The sequence below is a fragment of the Ictidomys tridecemlineatus genome, chromosome 15 (genome assembly GCF_052094955.1).
Source record: "Ictidomys tridecemlineatus isolate mIctTri1 chromosome 15, mIctTri1.hap1, whole genome shotgun sequence".
Lineage (NCBI taxonomy): Eukaryota > Metazoa > Chordata > Mammalia > Rodentia > Sciuridae > Ictidomys > Ictidomys tridecemlineatus.
Window position 1 is genome coordinate 14,962,726 of NC_135491.1, and position 11,657 is coordinate 14,974,382.

The window sequence follows — 11,657 nt, forward strand, 5'->3', positions numbered from 1 at the left end:
AACAGGGCTGGGGATGGGGCTCAGTGGTTGAGTGCCCCTGAGTTCAATCCCCAGTGCCAAAAAAAAAAAAACCCAAACCAGCAGGTTTTGCCTTGGGAGAGTTCCCTGACATGTGCAACTTACAATAAATGTGTAAGTGCAGAGCTGGGGTGTAGCTCAGTGGTGACAGCTTACACCAGTACAAGGCCCTGGGTCAATTCTGGCACCACCAAAAAGAAAAAGAAAGAAAAGAAAGAAACCATCGTTTTTAATGTTCTTCCATTAATCTATTTTATGTCGATCTAATCTCGGGTCTAGAGGTACAATTTTGTCTTCTTTATAACGGATGTTTGGGTCACTTTTATCTTTTGTCCACGGTGAGTGGTGCTGCTCTGTCCCTCTCATGCCATCATACTGTGTGTGACTCGTTTTCTTCCCTTGGGAACATCCCTGGAGTACCCTGGCTGGCTCCCCAGCATTTTGTATCCTTTGTTTATCTTACATTATTTTTACCTTTTACAGAGTTGCCCACCCGACTCAGGGACTGGTAACAGCAAAGAAATTTCAAAGAGCTGTCCCGTCCCCCTCTGAGAATTTGAAATCATCCTCCACCCTTTTTGGTTTATATGACACTGACTTTTTTCTCTTTTTTTGGTGCTGGGGGTTGAACCCAGGGGCACTTTACCATAGAGCTCTGTGAGCCCATCTCTCCTTGGTTTTGTTGTTGTTTTCTTTCTTCCCCTCGCCTCAGCATTTATTTACTTATTTTCATTTAGAGACAGGACCTTATGAAGTCACTGGCGTCACCACTGACTGCTGAAGCTGGCCTCTAACTTGGCGATCCTCGTGCCTCAGCCTTCTGAGTCACTGAGATCACAGGTGTGTGCCACTGTTCCAGGCCTTGGGGTATTTTCTTTTTAAATATTTTTTTAAAAAACAATATCTTTATTTATTGTCCCGAGGTGCTGAGGATCAAACCCAGGGCCTCACCTGTGCGAGGCGGGCGCGCTCCACCACTGAGTCACAACCCCAGCTCCCTTGGGGTGTTTTTGATAGTTGAGGTACTTCAAAAACATAGCAGGCTTCCAGAAAATTCTCCAAAGAGCTCACTTGGAGATAATTCATGCATATAAAAATTCTTGGGTTTCTTCCTTCCTTTCTTTCTTTCTTTCCTTCTGTGTCCTGCTGATCCTCCTTGGACCTGAAATTATTCACAGTTACTTTGGGGCCATTGGCCATGTCCACCTCAAAGGGAGGTGACCACCTTCGCCTGGTTTTTGCGGGTGGTCTCCCGGTCACTGGCAGGGCGTGTGCTGCCCCAGAGCCAGCTCAGCCTGTCCACACTCTGAACATAGAACCAAAAAGACTCAGAAAGAACAGCACCTGTCCCTGCTCCCGTTGGGAGTGTGGGCACAGTTTGCTTTTTCCACACTTTAGGGCCACAGTCACATCTGTGTCCACAGCAGGGCAGAACCCCCACTCAGCAAAGATGGCTCTGTCAGAACATTGCTAAGACCAGAAGAGCGGGAAGGGGACCAGGGGGAGGGAGGGGGCAGAGGAAGGAGAGGTACAGGGTCATGAAACTGACCACATTTATTTTTTGTTACATTGTGCCCATGTATAAAAATGTGACAACCGATCCCACTCTTACATGTAATTCTAATGCACCCAGTAAAAAGTAAAATAAAACAAAAAAATGTGGTCAGTGCGCTACCCTGTCGGATGATCAGTGTAACTTTTGTCATGACCGAGGCGTTGTGCCGAGTCTGTTTTCTCTCCATGTTAATATTGTCGAAGACACACCTGCAGGCACTTTATTTTTGTTTTTATTTTTCGGTACCTGGGATGGAACTCAGGAGTGCTCAACCTCTGAGCCACATCCCCAGCCCTTTTGTATTTAGAGACAGGGTCTCACTGAGTTGCTGACGGCCTCGATGAGTTGCTGAGGCTGGCTTTGAACTTGAAATCCTCCTGCCTCAGCCTTTGAGCTGGGAATACAGGTGTGCACCCCCTGTCCAGCTGCATGCATTTTTTTATGAAACAGCCGTCTATCCCCACCCCCCTCCAGTTCCTCTCTCTGCAGAGGTCAAATGCTTGCTGTTGGGTCTTTATAGCTCTAAATAATCCATTTATTTCTTCTGAATTTTTCCATTTGGGGATTACCTGTTGATGTTAGTAAGTTCTTCCATACTTTTCCAAGTCTGGCAAAGCATTCAGTTTGTGGAGTCCACTAAGTTGACTGGTACTTACATTTGTCTCCTTTTTTTTTTTTTTTTTTTTTTTTTGTCCCTGAGGGTTAAAAACAGACATGTATTCGACTTTTTTTGTTACCATAACAATGTACCTGAGCCAGGCTAATTTTATAAAGCAAATAGGTCTATTAGCTGACAGTTTTGGAAGCTGGAAGTCCAAACAACATAGTGCCAGTTCTTGTGGATGGTGACAGTCAATTCCAAGAAGCCATAGAGAGATTGAGGGATCCAGCTTGCTCTTTATCATATTGCTCTCTAGAGAGCTCAGAGTCCCACAAAGGCTACCTCAAATTCCTTGCCCCACCAATGACCCAGTGACCTCACTCAGCCAAGGGAATGGCCTTAGGACCCCATTGTTCAGCAAAAGAAGGACGGGCAGCCAAAAGAGGCGGAGAGAGAGCCGCTCATTATACTTTATTGCTCATGCACTGAAGTTTACAAGAACCACTTTATTACTTGGAAATGTTTATTGCAAAATTGAAAACCTGAAAAACGAATACATTATGCAAACCATACGTGCAACTTAAAATATTTAGGAGCGTTTAACCAGCTAAGTTTATAAATGGAACTGCGCACGGCGGGAAAGACTTCCCCTTTGCAGCGACTGGATTGTTCAGCTTACTGCATGTCTAAATAGAGTTATAAGACTTTGAACTGACAAAAGAGCTTTCCAAAGGCAGATTTTTAAAATGTGGCATTTTTCACCACTGGAATGTTAATTTACAAAACCAAAGCAAGCTCTGAATTCACTGGAGACAAAATGAATAAAAAAAAAATCACCTGCAAACTGACCCCGAGGGAGCCCTTAGGTGTGAATTCCTACAGCCACTTGTGTGTCACCTAAGTTGTTTCCTGAGTGAGGACTAAAGTCAGAAAAATCAGTCTACCCAGCCCTTTTTACTGCAGATGAAATTTTGTGTCTTTTTTTTTTTTTTTGGTACCAGGGATTGAACTCAGGGCCCTCAACCACTGAGCCTCATCCCCAGCCCTATTTTGTATTTATTTAGAGACAGGGTCTCACTGAGTGGCTTAGTGCCTTGCTTTTGCTGAGGCTGGCTTTGAACTTGAGATCCTCCCGCCTCAGCCTCCTCACCCCCTATTACAAGTGTGTGCCACCATGCCCAGCCACTTTGTGGCATTTAAATGCTCAGGGATGACAGTAGTTTCCTGGGGCGGGGGGAGGGGGATAGCTGTTTGGGGACACTAGGGAACTAGAGATAACACAGGTCTACATGTTTGTCAAAACTCATTAAACTCTTATTTAAGGTGGAGTATTCATTTATATATACGTACATATAAATGAGTATATTAAGAAATAAATTATTTAGAAATGAAAAATGCTCATGGAACTACTGTTCCGCACTTACAAGAAAGTCCAGAATCCCTTGGGAGGGGGCCCAGGGATAGGAAAGACGGAGGAATGAGATGGACGTCATTACCCTAAGTACACGTAGACACCAAGCTGTGATCAGGAACTTTGTGTACAACCAGAGACATGAAAAATTGTGCTCTAGGTGTGTAATGTGAATTGTAACGCACTCTGCTGCCAAACATAACACATTAGAATTTTAAAATTAAAAAAAAAACAGAACTTACAAGGAAGACCATCAATCAAAGACAAAGCATATCTCAATTCCAAGAAATAAATGAGACGATAGATTAATGCCAACACTTAGCCAATCGCCAAAGGCGAGTTTGGACTTGCAGGCGGCACATGAAGTCATACCCAGCCCCAATGGAGAATCAGGTGAGATGGCGAGTCCGTGGGAAACAGAAATGATATAAAGAAGGAGGCACAGAGGAATTGAGACCCTTAGGGACCACCCAGGACACAGAAAATGAAAAACCCTAAAGGCTTTAGGCTCTGACCTGTGACCCACTAAAAGCATGGTATCTGGAAAGGAAGGGGAAAAACCCAAACCCTTACGCCCCGACCTGTTATTCCTTAAAATTGGTATTTTTTTCCCTGTTGTCTTTCCTCCTTCCCTCCCAAGTATTTCAACAATTTTATTGCTAGGACCAGGTAGGACAGAGATCAGGTACACCATAAAAGACAGGATACGGGTGCCACACAATCTCCAAGAATAAACCAGGTAACTACCAATCCATGTCTTTCACAAGAAAAATATTCCTTATAAGCATACCACACTGATGGTCAAGGAGAAATACCACCTAACCCACCTCAGCAACACAACAAAAGTTTGTCCCTTCCTTTGTTTGGGGAGAAGCCTGGTCCACCTGGTTATGGTTGGAATCTGGATTGCCTCCCCCACACACACACAGACTCACGTGTTCAGGGGCCGTGCTTTTAAGGACAACTTGGAGGCTGAGGGTTCTGACCTCATCTGTGAATGTTCTACTAGGAGGTGGGTCTTAGTTGGAGGCAGTGGGTCACTGAGGCTGTGCCCTGGAAGAATTTATCTTCTTTCTTCTTCTCCTTCTTCTTATTCCTGGCTGCCATGAACTGAGCAGCTTTCTTCTACCACACCCTTCCGCCATGATGTTTCTGTCTCAGAAACCATCAGTAGACCATGGACTACAACTCCTGAAACCATGAACCAAAATAAATGAGCTCTTCTTCCTCCTTTAAGTTGCTCTTGTTGGGTACTTTGGTCACCGTAATGAAAATCTGACTGACACAGAAAATTGGTACCAGGAGTGGGGTGGTTGCTGTGACTAACTTGACTTATCTAGTTCAGAAACCTTTGGAATTGGTTTGCAGAAAGAGTTTGGAAAAGTTTGGAGATGCAGGCTGGAGAAGATTTAAACTGCTGTAAACAGAGTTTAATGGACCATTCTAGAGTGATCTAGAATACTGCTAGGAAGGTGGACAGTAATGATCATGCTCATAAGATTTCAGAAGGGAATGAGGACCCTTACTAGGAGTTGAACTGGAGGCCATTTGTGTTACATTCTAGCTCAGAACCTGTCTGCATTTTGTCCATGCCCTAACACTTGGTGCGAAGGTGACAGACTAATTAATCTGGTGGAGGAAATTTGAAGGCAGCATTTTTTCAGGCTGTGGCATGGGGATTGCTGGCTGTCTTTTAATCAGGTTTACTGTGATTATTGGGAGCAAAAGGCAGAGCAGAAAGGTTTGAAAACTTTTTCATAGAGACTATAGGGAAGATGTCTTGAAGCAATCAGCAAAACCTCACCCTTCCCAAGTTCAAGGTGCAAAAGTGAAAGTCCTTTTGAAAGATGTTGCTTGGAAAAGAGAGCTGGGGTGTGCCCTGCTCCCACAGGATGGCTAGGAAACTGTTTTCCTGGGATTTGTTTTGCTGTGTTCAGCCACCCAGGCACGAAGGGGCCACTGCAGCCATGGTCCCAGGAGGGATGGCCGTCACTCGGATCTTGGTGTTATCCATCTGATGCTCGTTTTGCAGGAATGAAAAATGCTGGGTTTACAGGGTCGTGGGAGCTTCCACACAGACTGAAAAGGGAGGACACGGGAGGCCAGAAAATGTGTGTCAGGGTTGGAATCTCTTCAGGCAGCCCTTGAAGCTGTGATCATGAACTTGAAGCTCCAATGGATATTCCAGGAAGTCAGAGCTTCCAGGAATATAGACATCCGCCCCCAATCCAGGAGAGAGGCCGTGTGGGCTGTAACTGGTAAGGCCATAGGGGTGCGGCCGCCCCAGCCATTTGGAACTCACCTCTCACCACCTTGAACGTCCCCTAGGAGCGCTGGGACTTAGCATGTGCCCTGCTGGGTTTCTGTGTTGCTCTGGTACCATCCCTTCTCTCTATAGGCCTATTCTTCCCTTTTAGGATGGGAGCGTCGACTCTGTGCCAGGGCACATGGGAAACGTGCAGCTTGCTTTCTGATGGTTACAGGGGCCCACAAGGAAGGGTTTGCCTTGAGTCTCAGTGGAGACGTTGGACTTGAACTTTTGAGCTGTGCTGGAAATGTTAAGGTTTTGAAGATAGACTGAATCCTTCTGCGTTGGGAGATGGGCATGACCCTTTGAGGCCAGGGGCAGCCTGACATGGCTTGGATCTAGAACATCTCCCCAAGATTTATGTGTTCGATTATTTCCGAAAATAATTGGGTCGTGGGGACTCTGACCTCATCTGTGGATGAGTCCATTGGCAGCCGATGGGTTCGTGGGAGGCAGGAGCCGGTCGGAGGAAGTGGGTCACTGGGGGTGTGCCCTGGAAGGCCTTATCTTCTCTCTCATCTCTCTCTGTTCTCTGGCTGCCACAAGCTGAGTAGCTTTCTTCCACCACACCCTCTGCCATGCCATTGCTGCCTCAGAGACAACAGACCATGGGCTGAAACCTGAACTCTGAGCCAAAACAATCCCTTCCTTTTTAAGTGGTCTTGTTAGACTTTTGCTCCCAGTAATGAAAGCTGACCACCACGCCCCTCCGCATCGGTCTTATCCTCCTTGCCTTCTGTGTCCACGACACCCAGCCAGGTCTAGTTTCTGTCATTTTGGTGATGACATATCCATCTCTACTACAAAATGTCAAAAGAGTCTGATTTATTTGGAGAATAACACTAGAATAATGGGACCGGCCATTCACAGAGCCACACGTTGATGACATTGTACCTGAAACCCATTGCTTATTTGGATCTGAAATGTACCCCCCACACACACACCATGGCTCGTGTGTTGAAGGCTTGGGCCCCAACGCAGCAGGGTTCAAAGGTGAGGCTCTTGGAGGTGATTGGCTCATGAGGGCTCTGACCTCCTCAGTGGATTCAACGGTGGGTGGATTCCCTGTGGGGGGCTGTTGTGGGGAGCCCTTGGAGGCCTGCCATGAGGTTCTGCCTCACCGCAGGCCCAGAGAAATGGGGCAAGGCCCCCCGCAAACTGAAACTTGAGACCAGAGACCAAAACTGATCTTTCTTCTTTTCCGTTATTTTTCTTGGGTATTTTGTTACAGTGACAGAGACCTCAGGAGGATCCCTGCGTCCTCCTGGCTCAGTCCTCCAGCTCAGGGCCTGGCCTTCTCCTTGCCATCTGGCCTCGGCTGATCTGCACCCCTGGAGGACTCCGTTTTCGCCTCCGTAGAATGGGGGTGCTTGCAGCCCCCACAGTGGTGGGGCTGCCCAGTGTCCCTCTTGGAGCTCTTGCCACCGTGAACTGGACCTGCCCCTGGCCGGGTACCTTGAGTGGCGATGGGGACAGTCTGGAGGCCTGGGATTGGGGAAGGAGGAAGTGGATTCCGGTCTGCCCCTGCTGCAGGGCTCTGGGCCAGCAGCCTTCTTCCTCCACTTCCCGTTCTGGGATTCTTCTTCTGGTGTCTTGGGCTGGAGGGGGCTGGAATTTGGGCTGGTGGCAGGGTCCCCACCCTGATTCATTCCTGGTCTGGGCAGTGGTGGGGACGAGGACACCCCGAGCCCATTCCCCATCTGCAACTTCAGTGGAAAGGTGCGAGGAGTTCTGGGAGGAGGAGCAGGAGAGAGTCTTGACGGAGAGAAACAGGACACATGTGGTGACAGGGTAGGAGGGCGACGGGACAGAATAATTGAGACAGATTTAGAGGCAAGGGGACCTAGAAGTGGTGGGCACGATTGAACAGCTTCTGCCTTGGGCAAACTGCTTCGCTTCCAGCCTCCGTCTCCTTTTCTGTAAAATGTGGTGCTCTGAGCTGGGTGCACCCCTGCAATCCCAGTGACTCGGGAGGCTGAGGCAGGAGGATTGCAAGTTCAAAGCCAGCCTCAGCAATTGAGCGAGGCCCTAAACAACGTAGTGAGACCATCTTAAAATGAAAAACAAAAAGGGCTGGGGACGTGGCTCCACGGTAGGGTGCCCCTGGGTTCAATCCCCAGTATCAAACACAACACGAAGGGTGACCAGCAGCGCCCTGTGTGCTGGGCCGGGTCAGTGGTCTCTTGCCCACCAGGCAGCCCGGAGGCTCTTCCTTTGTCTTCCCTGTTCCACCCCAAGTCACTGGGCACTTACCATGTGCCTGGCACCCTGTAGAAACCCAGGATAAAGCAAGGGACAAGTGGGCACCCTCCTGTCCCTGGGAGCCACCCTTCCCCATGATCAACTGTCACTATTGTCATACCATTTCAGGGCCATAAGCTGGGTCTCTGTGCAGCTGTCCTCAGCCCAGGGCAGGAGACTCCAGCCCAGTGGGGCCCTCAGGACCCAGCATGAGCCCCGCACTTCTGCCTGCCAGGAGCGGGAGGGTTGGCTGGCTGGTGGCAACCCTGGCCCCACCCCGGTTCTTCTTATGAACCTGCCTTTTCTTACAGCTCAAGGGGAGCCACAGGGCAGCAGGATCCTGCAGTGAGTGTGGGGGCCAGGCCAGAACCAGGGCCTGCCCCAGACATGCCAGCTTTGCCCCAGGGCCAGGGTCTGTGCCAGGTGTGGGCGATGGGAGGGATGAGTCACGGGGCCTGCCCCACCCAGCCTCTACTTAAGGTCCCCCAGCAGCTCGCTGCCACCACCGCTGCTGAACCACTTGCCAGCCATGTCAGGGAGCACCGTGAGTCTAGGGGCCAGGGTCGGGGTGGGTTTGGACACAGGCTCCCTGGGCCAGGAAGGAGGGCCGAGGCCTGGCTAAGGCCTCCAGTTCCAAGGAGAAAGTGGGTAATGCGCCTGGGAATCCCCGAGGGCCATGTGTCTGGGCGGACAGTCCTTCCCGCTGATCTCTCTCCCTCTCCATGGCTTCGTCCTGGTTTTTCTCTTGAAACCTTTTTTCTCTGTCCCACCCCGCCGCTCCCCTGCCTCTGTCTCTTCTCTCCTCTTTCTTTCTCTGTGATCCTTTCTCTTGCGCTTCCTGCCCATCCTGACCCGGGCATTTCCCCCTCTCTGGGTTGGTGGACCCACTTCTGTCTCTGCCTCTGGGTTCCCAACGCCCCCATATCCGGAATCTTGCAGAACGTCCCCCATAAGACCTCTCTGCCCGAGGGCCTCCGTGTGGGCACCGTGGTGAGGATTCGAGGAGTGGTCCCGGAGAAGGCCAGCAGGTGAGACCCGCTCAGGAGGAAGGGGTGGGGACTCTCCAGGCTCAGCCTGTCCCCATCCTAGTAGCCCAGAGACGGTGCCCCAGGGCGTCCCTGTCCACCAGAACCTGGGAGTATCCTGGGGGACCCTTTTCTCACATTCAGAAATCTGAATCTCGTCCACCAGGTGCCTGGTTCTCCCTAAGATTCTGGGATTTCAGGGCAACCTCAGGGCTCCTCGTGAGGTCCTGGGACTTCCATGTCTGAGCCTCCAAGACTCTGGAATTGTGCCTGGGCTCCCAGAATCCACCTGGGCACCTGGGAGGCCTTGGCAGTCAGTCCTATGACTCTCTAGATCTGGGACTTCAGGCCTTCTGGGTGCTCTGTAAATAGTGGGGACCCAGGTACTGTTCCTAGTCTTTTAGGAATTGAGAATTTCCGGGCAATCTCCTGGGAATCCGAATCACTCTGGCCATTAGTACCAGGACTCAGCAGCAGCTCTTTGGAAATAAGGGGGGGCTCTGGCCTGAGCACAGGGACCCTGGTCTAGGGGGATGTGTGCCCTGGAATCCCATAAACGTCATCGGAATCTGCAATCCGTGGCCTTTAGTTGGCCTCCCCCCCTCTGCGGTGTGTAAGGACTCTGGTCCCTGGAAATTCTGGCGGGGTCTGGAGAGGGGCGTTCCCAGCACAGCCTTCCCTGAGCGGACAGGAGCCCTGTCGTCCACCTGTCGCCCACCGTCCCCTGCAGGTTCCACGTAAACCTGCTGTGCAGCGAGGAGCCCGAGGCGGACGCGGCCTTGCATTTCAACCCGCGGATGGACGCCTCCGAGGTGGTCTTCAACAGCAAGGAGCACGGCGCCTGGGGCCGGGAGGAGCGCGGCCCTGGCCTCCCCTTCCAGCGCGGGCAGCCCTTCGAGGTCCTTCTCATCACCACGGAAGATGGCTTTAAGGTGCGGCTCGGCCACAGGGAAGTTCCCCAGCGGAGCACCAGAGTCGGCTCTGCGCTGGGGGACAGCTTGGGAACACTGCCAGGAAGGGGCCTACGCAGACCCTCTCCCTGATTGGGCCACTCCCCGGTGCTGGGCGGTGACAGGGCCAGGGCGAGGTGGACACGAGCCCAAGAGGTGGTGTCTTGCGGGGCTGTGTGTGAAGTGACCCAGACCAGACATCTTCCACCCTACTCGGGGTCAGTCGTGCCAGATGTCCAGGCGTAAAGGCCGGGAAGGGGAAGAGCAGGGAGCGGCTTGGGGACAGCGACTAGGATCTAGTCCCAGACCTTCCCCAAGGCACCCAGACGCAGAGCTGGAACTTGGACCTGGTGTCCCTAGGCGGAGTCTAACCCCGACCCTCTCCCCCAGGCCGTGGTCGGGGACTCCGAGTACCACCACTTCCGTCACCGGCTGCCACTGACGCGCGTGCGCGTGATGGAGGTGGGCGGCGACGTGCAGCTGGGGTCCGTGAGGGTTTTCTGAGCAGAACCCAGAGCCTGGGGTCGCAGGAGGCCGGGAAGAAGGATGGAAAATAAAGTTTTAGACCCCAGTTCCTGTGTCCGTGTCCTTGCATCTGGATGAAGAAACGGGTTCAGGGGCGAAGACCGCGTTTCAGGGTCGCGCAGGGAACCCGTGTCCTAAGCGGGGTTCACACTCGCACCCGCTCGGGCAGGGCCTGTCTGCTGGGGCGCAGGAGGGTCTCCAGGTGGAGGGGTCGGTCCTGCGGCTGGTCACGATGCAGCATTTTGCAAAGCAAGTCCCAGGTCCCGGGGTTGGAGTTAGTGCGCTGGGTCCGGAGCAGCGAGGGGCTCAGCTCATCACCCGGCACCACGTCGCGGGGCCAGCGGACGCCAAAGTGGGTTCATGAGCAAAATGGGGAAATGATCCCTTGGGCACCCTGAAACCACGCGGTGAACGTGTGCATGCATGTCCCCAGCTCCTCTCTCCCGCCATCTCGCCTCCCCCCGCCCCTGGAAAAGCCGCCGGCGGGCGGGGCTGGGAACCCTGGTGGGCGTCGCTGGCTGCGCGCTGCGCCGAGTCGGGACAGGTCCCAGCCTGCGCGTCCTCCGGGCAGACGCGACAGCTGGCGAGGGCCCCGCGGAGCGGCGGGGATGCGAAGGCGGGTGTAGGGTCCCCGCTGCCAATCAGCACACGCCCCGCCCTGCCAACCCCACGGCCCGACCCCCGCCCCACCCCGTGTGTGACCCGCGGGAAGCGGCGCTGAGCGCAGGGCCCCTGGCGCGATTTCCAGCGTCCAGGGCCGCGCTGACGGTCCCCTTTAGGGCGGGCTGGGAGAGGCCAGGGCCACCAAGTGTCCCGATCCCTGCACCTGGGCGCAGTGCTCAGTGGTGGCTGCAGGTCTCGGCAGCGGGAGGAGCGAGGCCGGAGGCCCCGAGGAGAGATGGCAAGTTGGGTCTGGCAGCCCAGCTTCGGGAATTTTCGTCCCAAGCCACTCCTTGGAGAGACGCGCCTTGGGCTTCGAGCCCAAAACCTGAGCAACAGATGACGGTCCCCCCCTGGCGGCCG

General features: G+C 52.6%; 1 protein-coding gene across 1 annotated transcript; it reads left to right on the forward strand.

Moving 5' to 3' along the window:
* Positions 1 to 8,265: 8,265 nt before the first annotated feature.
* On the forward strand, positions 8,266 to 10,680 carry Lgals7 (galectin 7). Its single transcript, XM_005340518.4, has 4 exons — positions 8,266 to 8,678; positions 9,074 to 9,162; positions 9,890 to 10,091; positions 10,500 to 10,680. The coding sequence occupies exons 1-4, from the start codon at positions 8,664 to 8,666 to the stop codon at positions 10,611 to 10,613; spliced, it is 420 nt and encodes a 139-aa protein (XP_005340575.2). The 5' UTR covers positions 8,266 to 8,663; the 3' UTR covers positions 10,614 to 10,680.
* Positions 10,681 to 11,657: the final 977 nt, after the last annotated feature.